The sequence below is a fragment of the Tachypleus tridentatus genome, chromosome 1 (assembly GCF_004210375.1).
Source record: "Tachypleus tridentatus isolate NWPU-2018 chromosome 1, ASM421037v1, whole genome shotgun sequence".
Taxonomy (NCBI): Eukaryota; Metazoa; Arthropoda; class Merostomata; order Xiphosura; family Limulidae; genus Tachypleus; species Tachypleus tridentatus.
Genome location: NC_134825.1, coordinates 84,816,289 through 84,835,204, shown reverse-complemented (window position 1 = coordinate 84,835,204; position 18,916 = coordinate 84,816,289). Strand labels below are relative to the sequence as shown.

Below are 18,916 nucleotides of genomic sequence, written 5' to 3'. Positions count from 1 at the left end.
GTCCGACAAGACACTAGCCGATCGTCGAACCAAATACGGACGCATAATAAAGCTCAAGAACAATAAGCCGGCATTTGCAAGAGAAAGGCTTTAAAAACCGTAAACGTTTTCAAAGGCCACGCCTCCTTCCACACCACGAAACAGCTTGGTTAAACTTTGCTGAGAAGCACTAAACATGGGATGGAGAAAAGTGGATGAAGGTCTTATTCTCTGATGAGAAAAAATTTCAGCTGGATGGTCCAGATGGCTTCCAACGTTACTGGCACTATAAGGATATCTCACCGGAGACATTTTCTACACGACACAGTGAAGGAGGTTCCATCATGATTTGGGGTGCTTTTTCCTTCCATGGAACAATGAAGCTTCAGGTTATACAGGGCGTCAAATAGCAGCTGACTACATTGGCATGCTGGAGAGAGCATCCTTATTGACTGAAGGCCCTCGCTTGTGTGGAAATGACTGAATCTTTCAGCAGGACAATGTTGCAATCCACAATGCTCGCAGGACAAAGGACTTCTACATGGCGAATAACGTGATTCTTTTGGACCATCCAGCGTGTTCTCCCGAACTGAACCACATTGAAAATGGTGGATGACTAAGGAAGTCTATAGACATAGACGTCACTTCCAAACAGTGCATGATCTTCGTGAAGCTATCTTCACTACTTGAAAAAAAATTCCAGCCAGCCTTATGCAAACGCTCATATCGACCATGCCAAAGTGAATGTTTGAAGTTACTCGCAACGACGGCCATGCAACTCACTACTGAGATCTCTTGTTGGGCATTTCCTACCCTGTTTAGAATTTCTTTTTGGTATGGACTTAAACTTTTGATCAGCTAGTATTTAGGCTAATTTAATAATGTTCACATTTTCCATATTAAATGCTAAAAAAAGTGTTTTTTTTATTTTCATCTTTCGAAGTTCTACTCAAATAAGTGGTTGAGTCTAACAACGCAAAATGCATAATTTTTCTTTATGTTCATTGGCCTTAAGATTTTGGCCAGCAGTGTATATATATATATATATATGTGCGTGTGTGTAAAAATAAAAACAAAATTTGTAGATAGACAATAATATACACATAGAAAGCAGAAATAGTAACGTGGTATTGTGATATTATGGCTACACATTTGTCATAACTGAAAAGATAAACAACAAAGATTATTAATACATGAAAACCTACCTACTCATCACTGATGCTCTGTCATTTCTTTTTAAACGTACAAGAACAATCCTTTTCACTTGTGAGTGATCTGATTGATTGATTGATTTATAATTTTCGCGTAAAGCTACAGAAAGGACTATCTAAGCATACTCGTTTCTGTTGGGTTTTTTGACCAGAGAAGACACAGTTAGTCAAGAGTACCCACCTCCAACTGTTGAGATACTTTTTGGTAGCCATTTGTGGAATTTGGCCGTCACTCACATAGTGCACCCACGACCCTAAAGTGCAACATTCTTTATTAGTGTACCGAACTGTGGATTTCAGGTTCCGTGATATGCATCTCATTACAGCTGTGCGTAAGTTATAAGAGTGGCTGTCTTATGTCATTGTTTGGTCTGGAAAAAAGATCCAAAGAGATAGCGGCGGGTGATGTAGACTAGTTGCTTTAACTTTAGTCTCTCACTTCAAGATTAAAGATGACTACTTAAAAAGATCCCTCTTGTAGCCATTCGCAAAATTCATAAAATGAAAAAGGTGTTTTTGTTTTTTGTACACCAGAATACGAAATACAGACCTTTATATTCACAGTTCGAGCACTCTTACCACTTGGCTACGTCTGATCCTTGTTGACTCACAGTTTTTCTTGATTGTTTTTATTCTCTAGTAATGATTTCGTTCATATGCATGAAATATGTAATTTACATTATTGAAAATTAATAGTCAGTAAAGCGTATTGTTATAACTTTTCTCAACACGACAATATTTTTGTACTTGTGATTATTTCAAGTACCTGTATTGTAGAGTGTACTAAAACGTTTGTTTGTTTTTTGAATTTTGCGCAAAGCTACACAAGGGCTATCTGCGCTAACTGTCCCTAATTTAGCAATGTAAGACTAGAGGGAAAACAGCTAGTCATTACAACCCACTACCAACTTTTGGGCTACTCTTTTACCAACGAAAACATGAGCTTGTTATGCATACAAATGACGAAAAATAATATTTTCAAGAACGTTAGTGTGTATTCGGTTGGTTTATTTTCACGCAAAGTTGCACAATAGGCTATCTGTACTCTGTTTATCGGAAAGATTTAGTCTTAAATCTTAGCTTTGTAAGTCAATAAAATAAGATTGTTTTGTTAAAAATAAGTTGATTTAATTATAAACCTGGTTCAAACGGTTTATGAATTGCATACTCACATGGCTTCCTAGTGGGATAGCGGTAAATGTATAGACTTAGAACGCTAAAATACTGGGTTCGATTTCCTCTAAAAGAACGAGCTGACAGTACACTGATAAACTTAAAATATTATGTCACAACGAATGCGCTCGCCTTTTCAACCTTGTGGTCGTTATAATATGACAGAAAATCCCACAACTACTTAATAAACGGCTGAAAGTGTTGCTTAATCTCTGGTGCTTAATGTTTGTTTTTTAATTTCGCACAAAGTTACACGAGGACTATCTGCGTTAGCCGTCCTTAATTCAACAGTGTAAGACTAGAGGGAAGGCAGCTAGTCATCACCACCCAACTCCAACATTTGGGCTACTCTCTTACTAACGAATAGTTGGATTGACCGTGATATTGTAACGCCCAAACGCTGAAAGTGCGAGCATGTTTGGTGTGACGAGGTTTCGAACCCGCGAACCTCGGATTACGAGTCGAGTGCCTTAACCAGCTGGCCATGCCGGGCGTACTGAAATGAAGGCAGTTGAAGTATTTCACTTAGAACGTTGAAGTTTACTTTCTATCGTTTTTGAAATATTTTTATAAATAGCCCGATGTGGCTTTACTATAAGAAAACACACACACACACACACACCTTGTATAATAAACGTCCGATGGATTCAAGTAATTTATTTGTAGTGTTTGTAGTTAATTAATGAAATATGTACAATGTTTATTTCGTGGTTTTAAGACACCTTTTCGGAAAATCAATTTGTTTGCACAAGAAAGAAATAATCAAAACGTTTTATACTTTAGAAATACATTGGAGAAACAACAATCATTAAACGTTGTATTTCGAATCTCTTACTTTTTCTCATAGAATTTGAGCAAGGAATCAAACAAGTCTGCATTCAATAGAAAGTTCTATTTTATAATTTTAATTTGATCTCTGCGTATCGTAGCAACTGTATGACGTGATAAATATATTTCTTGATACAGTATTTGAAGGACACTGTATTAGGTTTCATACTACACGTATTATGAAGCATGATTTAGAAACAAGTTTGGGTTTATTTAAAGTGGTGTATAAAATAGTACAAGGTCATCAACTTTGTTTTCACAAACATGGATTGGTAGTTTATTACTGTAGTAACTACGTGTTCAAATCAGATTCAGTGTTTATAAGAAAGCAAGATGCAACTGATTGGCAGAATATTTCGATAAATGAAACTTCAAGAAAAAGACAACTAATATAATTTAAAAGTTGATCATGCCATTATTCAGATGCTTCATTACACAAAATATTTATAATAATGATACTTTAATGTTTCTTCAAAATTACTGTTAAATTTTCGAAACGAATTGGAATCTTCAACTCGAACGTTACAATACTGACACGTAGACTAAGCGATCTGATCAGATTGTTTGTTTGTTTGAAGTTAAACACAAAATTAAACAGTGGGCTATCTGTACTCTGCCCACCACGGGCATTAAAGCCCGGTTTGTAGCGTTCTAAGTCTACAAACGTACCGCTGTACCACTGGGGAAGGGGGGCGACCAGATCAGAGATCCCTAGAATTTGGGTATGGCTGATAATAATTGTAGAATAATGAATAGAGGAAAAATATTTGCAATTACAATGGCTTTGTCGAGTTCTTTATAACATGTTTACGGCTAAAAGTGTAGAGCATATTCAGCGACTTCACGGATTCAAATTCCAAATTCATCTGCTTCACAGTCCGACATGCTACCTACTAAACCACGCCCTTTTTGTAACGACCTAAGTCTATCGCTTTATAATCAATTTAAAGCGTTCCCTGTCTTGGAACAAAGTTCACTTAAACACAGAAACTAAAAGTGAAATATATCTATTGCATTCTGTGTGTTAGAATAACAATCTAAAAGTTTGCTCTCATTTGAACAAAGTATAATAAATAATTTCAGAAATTGATTTTTATTGACTCGTAACAATTACAATCGAAAAAAAAACATTTTATCAATCGAAACTAAAATTTATACAAAATAAATAAATAGTGGGTTGGTAAATAGAAGTTTATTTTTATATAAATCAAATATCAGTTGCTCAATTTATTAAAAATATACTTATCTTTACTACCTTTTTAGTGAATTATATATATATATTAACTTTATAAAACAATTATAAATTTTTCTTTGCAGATAAACAACACTTTTACAGTGATAAGAATTTAACTAGAGAATCATACAGAAGTTTAGGATGGATATTTACTTCAGCTGTATATTGAATTCCTTGGATAACACAATTTTCATCTTGAACGCCGAGATCACCTACAAGTAGCCCTTCTTGTGTATTCTCGTCTTGTCGAAATTTTCTTCAATGACCATCACGAACTGTTAGTGTACACGTAGGTCTTTTGTTCCCCTTCATGGTTCTCGTCTTCTTGATCCGTCAATCCTTGAAGAAATGTCTCAGTAATCCCGTCAATAGTCTTGAGATCAACTAGTTCTAGAGATGACGTCATTGCCTGCCCTTGGCGCACCTTGAGAGTTGGCGCGTCGTGAGATAAAAGCTTTTATTTATTGATGAAGAAACTTTTATATCAAGTTCTTTGAAATCCACCCCTACAGGAAGTTTCACTAAAGCAGATTGTATTGATGAGATAAAAGTGGCAAAAAGTAGAAATTACTCTGAAAAAAGTAAAACAAAGCTGAAAACATTATATTAAATTATTCGATGCGTGGAAGGTTTATGTGAATTTCGTGCAAAGCTACATGAGGACTATCTGCGCTAGCCGTCCCTAGAGGTAAGACAACTAGTCATCGCCACTCTTTTACCAACGAATAATGGGATTGACCGACACATTATAACACCCCCACGGTTGAAATGGCGAGCATGTTTGGTGCGAGGGGTTTTGAACCCGCGACCCTCAGATTAGGAGTCAAGTAGTGCCTTAGCCGCCTGGTCATCTGTAGAGGTAATCTAGAGGATTCATTCTCAAGATACTTATACAAGTCGAACATATTGTAACACTTAATATGCAACGATAATATTTACTCATATATATACAGAAACCGTGTTATCTCCACATCGTTTTAAGACTAGTATTTACATGTATATAGAGAAACCACATTATCTTCTCGTTGTGTTACATTTAGCATTTACATAAGTATAATAAACCATTTTATCTTCTCGTGGTTTAAAATTTAATATTTACACTTGTACACAAACACCACGATATCTCCTCACTGTTTAAGTTTATAGTAATAGGCTAGGAATAACTCCTTTTTTCTGTTTGCATGTATTCCTAATATTTCGGTGTGTCGTCAAAATTAAAGTTTTAGTTTGTACATTCACCTATTTTTTTTACGAAAGGTAATAGTGTATATTTTGAAGAATAGAATAATAATTATTCACTCACAAGTTTAAAGTTTGCTGTACAACGAGCACAAGTAGTCGTTATTACTAACATAGATAACCATTTATGTCATAGCAATATGATTATACAATTTTAGTTAACTTAAAAGTGTGTAAGTTGCTTCAAATAATGTGTATATTAGACATAATTATCAAAACTTATTTAAGTTACAGCATTATTACCAAACTATTTCAATTCATTATAATATTGAAGTCATATATTTACGAGAAAAGAACATTTTATAGACGTTCTGCTACCTAATAGATTTAGCAGCAAAACATTTTCCAGAAACGTTTTTCTCTCACTTCCTAATGATTCGTGTCTAGTATCAGAAAAGAAGATCAGAATAACAAGCTTGTTGTTCCAGCATTCAGTTTTGTTTTAGTTAGTACTTTAAACAATTGTTATCTAATTTCTCGGTTTGATATTAATATTATAGAAATTAACGTGTTTTCTATAATTCTGTATATAGTTTTTGTCATACAAACTACTTAGAATAGGTATAATTTCCTGTAATATTACTATGAACAAAGTGATGTGTTATTTTGTTCTGAACAATAAAGTTTTCACATATAACGATATTCAGGGTTTTATTTTCTTTCATCATGATTTTTACTCTATTGCGTTTTAGTACAAAAATAAAAATGTATTCCTTAAATTGCATTAAATTATCTTAAATAGTGAAATATTCTCGAAGTCCTAAACACTTCTGTGGTTAAGATTACATGAAAAAACAACGATAAATTACAAAGAAAATGGAATGGGGAGGACTTTTATTCAGCCATTGCAATAAATAGCTTCTAGTAACCTTTATAGAGAATGTTACAAATAATTCTGAATGCTTTATTTTTTTGTAAAATCTGAAAACCATTTTATGTTTGGAAAGCTATTTAAAGGTTTGAAATCAATTTAGTGAGCAAATTTAAATAGATTCAGTATAATAGTGTGGATTATTTGTTTGCGTATCTTTGGTAACGTATGAAACTCTTAAAATGTTAAATAATTATATCAACCGGATATTAAGGTTTCACTTGTTAACTTAAAAGTTTAGAAATGTACAAAATAAACGTTCACCAAACTGAATATCAAACTTTCGATCTTCAACTTGTTTCTTTCCTTTAATGTATTGTTCTCGTCCAGAACAAGAACATCTTACCTTTCATCTGGTGTTTTAAGCTCGATATCATGAAATTTCTGTAACAATTGCAAAGCTCCCTTCTCTTCTTTATAAGGAATTTTCTTTTTTGAAGTTTTTCAAAGTTAAACGAATTAATGTCTTATCTATGACGATTGTATAAAGTGGAATAATTTACTTCCACTGGGGTCTATTGACTTTTTGTTATTTATTCTTTATAATGATTACTAGAACATTATTATGCAGATGCACGGAAGAAGTTATTTTTATACTATGTCTATTCACAGTGTATGTTTACATTCTTATGCTAATCATTATCTCAGTCTGAAACATTTACTTATTTTCGAAAGTGGTCAAAAAGCAAATATAACTCAATTTCGATTTTTCTTAAACAGGCAAATTATTATTTTTTTTGCAATAAGGATCGTATAATAAAGGATTATACACATGAGTGATTAGCTGTATTCCTGTAAGTGTATTTACAATTAATTTTACGTCTAAGCTAGTTTGGTCTTTTACACATTGAAGATGTCCTTCTGCAGAAGAACACCCAATCAGCGATCAATTTGGCGTAATTATGCAATACAGGAAAAGCTGAGGTAACACAGAAATATTTCATCTTCAAATATAGTACTCAATTAGTGATTATGTTCTTTGTAATTAAACACAAAGCTACACAACGGTCTATGTGTGCTCTGCTCACCATGGGTACTAAAACTCGAATTCTAGAGTGGTATATCTGCAGACATGCCGCTGTGCTACTGGCGGGAAAAGGGAAATTTATGTTGAAATAAATATTAACTTCAGGTCAGTATTGTTCATAATTAAAGTAAAACGTAAATGAATATTCTGTTTCCTGTTTTAAAAAATAAGTATAAATTAAATAAGATTTTATTTACTTATTGCGTTAGTAGCGGTTAAAAAGGTATTAATATAATTATAATGTTAAAAATTAAAAATGTGATTTATATATATATAAATAAACAAGAAGAACCACAACGTGGTAAAGTTTAGTTAGTTTTAAGACGATGTGATAATTTTTTTGCAAAACGTTTATTTTCTGTGAGCATGTCCTTCTTGACATCATATATTGGTCAACGTGTTCACAGACATGCATCGAACATTTTTGCTGTGCACCGTCTGTGTCATATCTTGTAATAAAGAAAATGGCAAATTATACTTGGGCCATTATTGTTGCCAACAAGAAAATTTATTAACAAAAGTATGTTTTTGTAGTTTTAACTTTAACTCTATTCACAAACGTATTTTAAATTTAGAAAGAAGTTAGAAACTCTTATGGCTTATAATGTGAGAGGTGTAGTTTATTATTTAATACTGTTTGAGCAAATATTGCGTATAAAATGAGACAACTATTTTATCCATGTCTCTAACGACATACAATAAATTTAACTTATTTTATTCTATGGTACATTTGCTCTTTCAACAACTTTTATTAAGATCTACTTTCTGTACTTGTTTTCCACGCCAGTATACCTTTAACACATTCAACAGGACTTATATCTAAACATAACTCCAAAGACGTACTAACAAAATAGAGGGACATACAACAAGTTATGTAGCTTCTCATTGCGTTAGCTGAAAAGATAAAATTAAACCTATGACCTCAATGAACAATGACTTCAGTAGAAATACAGTCATGTGAAAAAAGTTAGGACACCTATGAAAACCTGTGTATTTTTGTAACATTTTTGGATATATAGAGATTTTGCGTGAACCTATTAGTGTCACGTGACCACAACGAGGTTTGTAAACATACCGCCATATTGGGTGGCAAGTGTCCCGCATGACTGAACGAGTTAACAACTGCTGTATTCAGTACTATTCACATGTAAATGGCTGTCGCTGGCTTTTCATCACTTGTAGCACACCTGACAGGTGCTGATAAGGCCAGGTATGAGGAAAACGTGAAGGAACTGGGTGTAGGAGACCCGTATATGCTCCCGCCACGTGTATTTACGCCAGTAATATCCAGCCAAGACAACGTTGCTCAGAGTCAGACTGTTGCCGGAGTAGATCTGCCAAATATTACATATGGTGACATTTATATATATTTGATAAACAGGACTTCCACCTATACAAATGAAAGTCTAAAAGGTTACAAAAAACTCAGTAAAAAAGAAACAATAATCACATCAGGTTGTCACTATTTCGTTATTGGCTTTTGTGTAAATTTTAAATTCTATGAAAGCAAGGTCAAGCAGCCCAGCAGCAGCTTCATGTCTCTTTTGTTGTTCTTTTCTCCTTTTGGTCACTTCTTTCCTGTTTTCATGTTTACACAATTCAGCAGTTTTCCTTCTCTTCAGGGGAGAACGTGTAAAATGAAATATGGAAGGTACATAGTCAGGTGACAGGGGATCATCACTCTTCGTCCATGAAACAGAGTACAATAATTTAGTTAAGATATAGATCTACAGGCATCATCAGATAATATTTATATATATAACAGATACACTGTACACTTTTAACTGAATATATATAACTGAATATGCTGAACATTGTTTAGCAACTGAATGTACAGCCAACAAAGTAATTATTTGCACACTTTTTAATCTTGTGCCAGTTGTGGTTTTCTGATGAATCACTTAAATTGGTCCTTTAAGAGATATTAACATTTTGTCTTAATGTACAAATGGCTATATAACCTATTCATCATGAATGATATTGTTCCTTCAGTAAATTTACTATTCAGTTATTTAAAAGTAAAAGAAAAGTGTGCAAAAAAATTTCTTTGACTGGTGCTGCAGTGTGTTCTGCTATACATGTATCATGCATGTAAGTTTCAATTTATTCAGCCTGGCTATAGATGAATTATACATACCTGACACAAAATGTTTACTAGAAAGTCTGGTGTGCTCTGTGAGTGTCCAGTTTTTCCTATTGACAGCTGCAATGCATCGCCTTCTTGTTCGGGATCTTTAGGAAATCTGTAGTATGACACATTTTCCACCTGTCCATGTCGATTTGAACAGTTAATTGCACAACACGAGTGTACCATCGCGCACTTTTAACTATGAATCACCCTTGTGTTGGAATATAAACAAGCCGAGCGTGCCACCCATCATGGCGGTCAGCAGTAACTAGGTCAAGAGTGACGTCACACGCAAAACCTCTATAGATATTTAATCTCAATTTTAACAATACTGAGAGATTATTGGAATATAACTAAATAATTAAAACTGAAGAAAAGAATTTTCAAGATCTTCTGTAAATGTAATTCTACAAAAATGCATATTCTAACTGAGAAAAAAGTTAGGACACCCTACACCCTAATAGCTAGTGTTACCCCCTTTGGCTGAAATAACAGCAGTGAGATGCTTCTTGTAGCCACCTACCAGTCTCTGACATCGGTCTGAAGAAGGTTTGCCCCACTCCTCAATGCAAATGTTTTTCAGTTGTGAAATGTTATAGGGGTTTCTTGCATGTATAGCTCGTTTCAAGTCACCCCACAGCATCACAATGGGATTAAGATCTGGGCCTTGATTTGGCCATTCCAGGACTCTCCATTTCTTAGTTTTCAGCCAGTCCTTGGTGGATTTACTGGTATGTTTTGGGTCATTGTCGTGTTGCAGGGTCCAGTTCCGCTTCAACTTTAATTTTCTTACAGATGGTCTCACATGATCCTCAAGCACCCTTTGATACACAGTAGAATTCATGGTGGATTCTATGATTGTGAGCTGTCCAGGTCCTGCTGCAGCAAAGCAGCCCCAAACCATGACACTTCCATCTTCATGCTTCACAGTTGGTATGAGGTTCTTTTCCTGGAATGCTGTATTTGGTTTACGCCAAACATGTTCTCTGTTCTGCTGTCCAAATAATTCAATTTTGGACTCATCTGTCCAAAGAACATTATTCCAGAAGTCATGGTCTTTGTCTACATTCTTTCTGGCAAACTTCAGTCTAGCCTTGATGTTTCTCTTAGAGAGCAAAGTTTTCCTCCTTGCACACCTCCCATGCAAGTTAAACTTGTGCAGTCTCTTTCTGATTGTAGAGTCATGCACTTTCACATTAACAGTAGCCAGAACCTGCTGTAGGTCCCGTGATGTCATGTTAGGGTGTTTGGAGAACTCTTTTAGCATCTTGCGGTCTGCTCTCAGGATGAACTTGCTTGGACGACCATACCTGGGCATGTTGGCAGTTGTTTTGAAAGCCTTCCACTTGTTGACTATTTTCCGGACAGTGGAATAGCTGATTTCAAAATCTTTTAGGATCTTTTTAAATCCCTTACCAAACTCATAAGCTGCTACAATTTTCTTTCTGAAGGCCTCAGACAGCTCTTTTGCTCTCACCATGGTGCTCACTCTCACTTCAACAGTCAGGAGCACACCAAACTAAATGTCTGAGGTTTAAATAGAACAAGCCTCATTAAAAATGCTGAGTAACGATCTTCTACTCATGTGCACCTGGTGTGATACACCTGCGTGTGAGTTGAGCCATTTTAAGTGGGATTAAATGTGGGGGTGTCCCAACTTTTTCCTCAGTTAGAATATGCATTTTTGTAGAATTACATTTACAGAAGATCTTGAAAAGTCTTTTTTTCAGTTTTAATTGTTTAGTTATATTTCTATAATCTCTCAGTATTGTTGAAATTGAGATTAAATATCTATATATCCAAAAATGTTACAAAACTACACAGGCTTTCATAGGGTGTCCTAACGTTTTCACATGACTGTAGATCTAGACGTTTAGAATAACAGTTATCAGTTTGTAAATAGGCCGTATAAAATACTGAACTTAGAACAGTTTGAGAAAACTGAAAATATTGCATCAAAGGCACGTATATTTAACTAGAATAGGAACATACACAAACAAAACTAACACGTACAATTTTATGTGTTTCTAGGTAACTGTCGTTACGAGTATTTTAAAAATATTAAATTACTTTGCTTTCAATCTAAACATATGTCAGACAATTCAGTTCTTTATAGTTGTTATGCTAACTGATATATACTTAAATTTAGCTTTAGGACTGTCAGTATGTAAATAGGCCATGGAATTGCAATATATATCTTTAATTTTCTTATAGCAGGCTCACACTAGTTTACTTGATGTCTTCGCTTTTCTCGAACTTTCTTACGATAATCCTCCTCCTTAAAAGGTTTTGAATACAGAAAATTAATTACTTTCTCTTTTGTAATTCTACAATCTTGTTGCAACAACTCATTTTGCTAGAAGTTCAGGATTTGAAAGTGGATTTTGGAAACGCACAAGGCACAAATAAAAAAAAATTCTTGTGATACAGTTCCTTGAAGACTGTATTTTATCTGAATTGTAGAAAAGTTAAAACCAATTGATTACTACGTTCTTTTCAAAAGAAAAATAACTATTGAAATGAACGATTAATCTAAAACGAATTTCAGATCTTACTGATACCCACAGATTGTAAATCAAACTTTAATTTTCAAACATCGTTTTTATTTCATTATTCAAGTGCTTGTCACTCTATCATCAACAATTTGAGTAAGTATAAGAAACAGTCAGAACATGATTTCACACAAAAAACTAACACCATGTCAAGTGTGTAGAAACTAAATAATATTACAATATAAACGTATTTTGCTATAAGCTCACAAGTACAATACCAAGCTACATGTGAAATCGTTATGATCAATTTGTACAACTGACAGTGAAAGCCGCAAGGAAATATATAAAACTGTTATTAAAACCTACGTACATATGTCCTTTGTTTCTTACAACTTACTAAGTGTTTTCACTACTAAAAATACAAACTAAGTTTCAAGAACCTCTTACCTACTTGCAATGATGTGAATATCTTTCAATTTTCTAAAAACAACATTAATATTGTTTTCCCTTCTGTTCTAAGACTAATTTTCTACCATAATAAATCGATTATTATCATATTAACACACATCACACAGACAGTGAAACTATATGTCAGTTTGAAGAGTGCGTTCTCCATGGACAAAGTAGGTGATATATGTAGTTGATAACTATGTAAAAAAACAGGATCGATTAAAAAATATTGTACGTTTTTACTTGCTCGGTATTGTTTACAGTGATAGGTTAGCAATTAATTTCATAAACAAAGAACTTTTCAGTCGAATTCACAAAATAACTTCTGCATTACACATTATTTTAGAGGCCCAATAACAGATATTTCACGAGAAAGACTCATTTTTGCTATTCTCAAAATGCAATTACTTCAGCTTTATACATTTTGTTTTCATAAATAAAGATATTATGAATTGTTTTTTGAGTATAAAATAAATTATGAATAAAAGTCTGCGGTACTACTTCTATGCTACAGTACTTTTAACATTTCTTATACATATACAAGAAAGGTCGACTCAGCAGACAGCCCGATGTGGTTTTGCTATAAGAAAAACACACATACACAAGAAAATAAATAAAACTTTGGTAATCATTCTTAATTGTGCGTATTATTCATATGTGTATGTATTTCGGTGAAAAGTATATCAAGAAATTAATCGAGTACAGAGAACAGCTTTTCTGGCATGAAGATACAAGATACAAGCAGGTTTGAACTTGGTATAGACTAGGAATCCATAATTGATGTTTACTATAGTACGAAAAACATTGATTTTTATGATGAGGAAATTGAAGAACTTTGATTTATCTGGTTTGACCTGGTCTCACAAACTCTCGGTCGTTGAAATGCTCATGCAGTTACCGCCCATATCAGTACAAACTTGTACAAACTTTCAGTACAAGAGGATATGCCAGATACTGTGTGACAGTGAATGTGTCGTATTTTTCCTTCATATAACTGGATCTTATATCAAAGTAAAGAGACTAGACGGACACACGAGTTGTAGAGAAGCACAGTCATTATTATACAAAACAATGTTAAATCAAAATAATTATTTAAGCGCTTGTAATGTATGTATATCGATAGGCGAAAGAGAAATAGAGCATTACAGATGCTTCTCACAAGTGCACTTGAATTATTGTTATAGTTTAAGTAGTGTTGTGCACAATCTATGTATTTGATGAATCCCTATCTCAAACGAAAAAAATCATGTGTTTCAAAGAGTGCTTGTAAAACGTCTGGCAAACGAAGGAAAATACACTTCATACAACGTTTATCGTCTCAATGTAATACTATCCATGAGATTGAGGGCTACTTTCGTGTCAACAGGAGTGGATCATATTCCATGCAATTTTCTGTTTTGTTACTACAGTGAATCACTGCTTCTGTTCTTAACAGTGCTCATACCATAGTGATTTCCTCTAATGGAAAAACACACTAGATGAACTTGGCGACCAAGGTCTCCAAGAGAAGAAGAATCTAGAAATTCCCTTGACTGATGTTCTCTATTTAAAATAGATCTACAACACACAGTAATAATGAGTACGATTGTCCAGCAGATATGGAAAGTAGAAAACATTTGATATGCCCATGTATCAAAGAGGTATGTAGATGTGGATTTGGTCTATATATTATAGTTTTAGACTATTTCAGCCTTAACTTCGACTCTCACGTTATTAAGAGCTACAGGATGCTTTGGCGAAAGCAACACATCAGACTGAAACGTTTCTAGTTATTAGTTTTCACAAAGATAGTAAAGATTATGGAGATAATCAGTGAAATAGTTAGGTTTCTGCTCAACCTGTCGTCCTGAAAGAGGTTAAGTTATGATACGTGGCACATGCTAAAAATAACCATAAGGCTTTAGATCAAGTAGTATTAGCTAAAAGCCTAGAGTGTGTGATCAAATAACCTAACGATTCTATGATGAAAGTTTCAAAATAATTCCATTTTAGTTTGCTATGAAAAGTTTAACCGTGTTAATGACGTGAACTAGCTTCTCCCAACAATGGTACCCAATAATAACAGTGAGTAGCTTCTCCCAACAATGGTACCCAATAATAACAGTGAGTAGCTTCTCCCAACAATGGTACCCAATAATAACAGTGAGAAGCTTCTCCCAACAATGGTACCCAATAATAACAGTGAGTAGCTTCTCCCAACAATGGTACCCAATAATAACAGTGAGTTAACTTTCAATAATAATAGTCTATGTATTATATCTTTTAGCGAGTACACTTTTATTTGGACTCCTTTATGTGTTGAGAGCGCTTAATAGTGAATATTCTATCTATGCAGTTTGTATTATTCATTATCAAAACTTCCACCCATGTGTTTTTTTTATGTGTAGCAACCTGAGACGAAAATAAAAAAGGATTCTATAGGTTCATTGGTGCCTTGCTAGTTGAAACCACTCCTTTAGTTTAAATGACTATAACTGGAGTTTCATTGGACGGCTCTCTCAAGGTCAATCGATTATTCAATTGTAGGTTCAATCGAGTGGCAATATTGGGTACTTTCATCCTGTAAATAGACATTATGCTAGTATTTGGTTACAGTGCCCACGAAACCCTGTCGTACTTGAAATGTTCTCAGTGTGTTGAGGTTTAGACCTTGTAATATTTCATGGTGAGGTAAGTCAGTGAGCTTTAAATTTGTGTTTTCCCTGTGGATAACGAACACCTATAATAATAAAATCCACAAAATGACATGCAAAAATAACTCTGTTGGGTATTCTCACCAACAATACCTCTTGTACCCTTGGTTTCTAATTTTTGTTGCACTAAAGCTCTCTATATTACTACAGCTAACTAGGTTACGTATATATCGATCCCTACTTGTCTCTATAATATTTTAAAATATACATATTATACTTGTTTGTTTCCTTTGTATTAACCATACTTCTATGTTTTATTACCCATCAAGATTTCTACTGACCTGTCCTCAAATCTAATCATATACTCAAAGTAGTGCATAATTTTTTATATTTATACACACTAATATCCCTTTCGGCACAAGAAGAGAATAATTTGAATCCCAGACAGAAAAGCTCTGTGAAAGATTCAGACCGATAAGTTTCGTTATTTTGTATGTACCCTTGTCTGGAAAAGTCACTTACTAACGTATAAGAAAATTCACTGAAACGTTGAAATTTTGATTTACTACAAAAACATGTATGTAGCAAATTAGGATGTTTTATAATTATAGTAAGCGTTGGTTTTACTCATCAAATACTGTGAAGTAGTCATAGTTAATATTCAGATATTTTAAAGGTCGTTTGAAACAAGTGATTTTATAGCCGCCATTTTGTTTCATCAAGATCCCTATTAACAATTTCTACTGTATTTACTGATAGCTACATCACGATATCTAGGTGCTAATAACAAGACAGTCTTGAAGAGTTTTAAGTCAGTTGTTATATTTCCAAACTTCAGATGTTTTTGTTTCAATAGCGTGAACTCACTGAAATTTCTTGTCATATTTTTAACATATATTCATGGAGAGGGAGGCCATAGAAGCTACAAGAGCAATTTATAGCCAGCAAGGTAATTAGTGACACCTCTATCGCAATGAAGTTGGCCTGCTTCTCTCTCTTATACTGTTACATTGGGTGTGGAAAGTTATATCTGTTCTGCCTACACTCTTTCTCTAAACAGGTAAAAGCTATGGAGGCTTCCATAGGTAAATATATAGATAAGGTGATGAATATTCATGCTAAGGACATCAAAGAATGATCAGACTCAGGGTGGTTAGTCCTGATGTACAGTTAGTTATATAAGTCTTGAGTGGAAACTTTTTGCAACAAGTTTTGGTAAAGATATTGAAAATAAAGGTAAATATTTGGAACATTTGCTCTTAGATCATAACATTCATCCAATATTATCTACTTTCTCTTGATACTTTTAACTTTCCTCTGATTATTTTAAACAAAGGAGATTTTTCCTGAGTTATGGGATGTGGTTATTGTCTTCCTTTATTCGAAGCCTCAGAGTACAACATTCCTTCTAATTTTTCCAATCACTGTAAAGTTTTGTGCTTTTCATAGAAATTGATAAACTACGAGTCAACTACTCCGATAAGCATCAACGATGAAGAAAGCTTTTCTCACGAGACTTGGCTTTTGTTCCTGTTTTTGATCTTGAGAAAGCTTAGGACACTACATGGAAGTTTAAAATTTTACGTGACCTCCATTCATAATGTTTCAGTAGAATCACTACTTGTCTGACATATACTCGGAGTACCTTGAGGTTGTGTCTTAAGTGTCACATTTGTTAACATTAAGATTAATGCTATCACCGAACAACTTCCTCGTGCAATTACAAGCAGTACTCTCTGTATTAATGACTTTTATATTTCATGTTAGGCTACATGAGCAGCGTCTGAACAACCTTTATCAGATCATTTTGTAATCACTGATGGGCTCTCTTGTTTGAGTAACAATCGGAATCAGAAAATTTACGAATTGTTCGTATTCTTCTTTCCCATAAAGGAATGATCTGAAACTGTGTTAACAGTGTCATATCCAAGTCACAATTGTTTAAATCGTACTTGGTATTATTTTAGGTATACTTCACATTAATTGAATTCTAAGATGTAACCGACACTGGACATTGACTATGATGTCAATGTCCATATTTTAGAGCCCGACATGGCCAAGTGGGTTAAGGCAGGCGACTCGTAATCCGAGATTCACGGCTTAGAATCCCCGTCACATCCAAACATACTCGTCCTTTCAGTCATAAGAGCGTTATAAGGTGACGGTCAATCTCAATATTCGTTGGTAAAAGAATAGTCCAAGAGTTGGCGGTGGGTGGTGATGACTAGCTGCCTCTCTTCTAGTCTCACACTGTTACATTAGGGACGACTAGCGCAGATAGCCCTCGAGTAGCTTTGCGCGAAATTCAAAACAGCACTTTTCTCTCTGTTTTTATTATAAAACACTAAAATGCACATTGCCTCTTATCACTTGGCATCATAACTTCAATAATAATTTTCCAGTGTGTTAAAAAAATGTAGTTTAAGAATGTTATTTTATTTCATCAGACTTTAATAGTATTTTATAACATTCTATTGCGTCTTTCTTAGGTCTTTAAATAAAATGTGCAGAGAAAATTTTGAACAGAATAATAACAATTCATCTGTGGAATAAAATATTGTTTTCTGTTGTAAGTTTGTAAGCAGTATAAAATGCATTGTGTAAGCCACAAAATAATATTGGTCGACTTTCACAAGCGCTTATAAACATAGATATCGCTCTTACAATAGAACTCATTCTTCACTATCAACTTATTAACTTCACTTGTTAGTTCATTGTTAAACACAAAGTTGTACAAAGAACTATCTAAACTCTTCATCGTAGTTAACGAAATCCGAATTATCGCTGATCCATCGTGGGATCAGCTTGTTGATAATCTACACAAATAGGCGTATATTGTTCATATAGAATATTTTGCTTAAACTCTTCTCAATAACATACATATTACGGTTTTCTAAAACGAAAAATTAGATTTCGTCTTGATTAGATAAATATAATTGTGAAATTAACACATTCGTTTTAAATTTCGAGCATTCTATCACAACAGGAAATACTCCAGTTTTGTAAGTTCATATATTTATCTTACCTTACGTACAATTCATTATTTTAATTTAAACCTACCGATGTGTTTTCATCTAAGTATAAAGAACGTAGAAAATATATATTTAGTTCGACGGCGACGACAGAGACGTGTTAGGAAAAGAAAGACTGCTTGATGAAGTTTCACAGGAAATTATTTTCACCACAGTAGGAATAGTTGGTGAAAACTGTAAATATGAGAGAGCTTTATGATACTTCTGTCCGTCCAAAGACTGACGACGCATTAATTTTTTGATAAGCAGTAGCAGATGAGTATGATGGAGGTGGTGTGTACTTAGGTGGAGGATCGTCTTCAAAACTAGTTCCAAGAACTCCTCCGGTTGGAGATGACATGACATTGTTTTGTGATGGTGTTGCACCCTCATCGGCTGTGGCAACCACGGGACAGCACCATTGTTGTATTCGCTGTAAGACAAAGCAAAACAAAGGCACAGAGATACATTTTTCACTGAAGTTTTACACCTTTAGTTCTTTAGATGTAATAAGATTATCAAAAAACGGTAATAATAGACAAATGAAGGTAAAAAGTAGTTGAAACTGTTTCATAAAACAAAGGATTCTGGATATTGTTCAATTAAATATTTGCTCTATTAATTAGATCATACTCTGGTT

The 18,916-nt window shown here is 34.1% G+C and overlaps 2 protein-coding genes across 2 annotated transcripts in view; both read right to left on the bottom strand.

The window, feature by feature from the left end:
• Positions 1-7,828: 7,828 nt before the first annotated feature.
• On the bottom strand, positions 7,829-9,975 carry LOC143251956 (uncharacterized). Its single transcript, XM_076503386.1, has 2 exons — positions 9,700-9,975; positions 7,829-9,244 (listed from the first exon to the last, which is right to left on the bottom strand). The coding sequence occupies exons 1-2, from the start codon at positions 9,874-9,876 to the stop codon at positions 9,014-9,016; spliced, it is 408 nt and encodes a 135-aa protein (XP_076359501.1). The 5' UTR covers positions 9,877-9,975; the 3' UTR covers positions 7,829-9,013.
• A 2,599-nt stretch (positions 9,976-12,574) lies between these two features.
• LOC143254219 (sodium-dependent transporter bedraggled-like) overlaps positions 12,575-18,916 on the bottom strand; it is a 43,942-nt gene continuing 37,600 nt past the window's right edge. The window contains exon 15 of the mRNA XM_076509016.1: positions 12,575-18,709. The gene's annotated coding sequence lies outside the window, so the exon portion shown is untranslated. The remainder of the gene's footprint in view (positions 18,710-18,916) is intronic.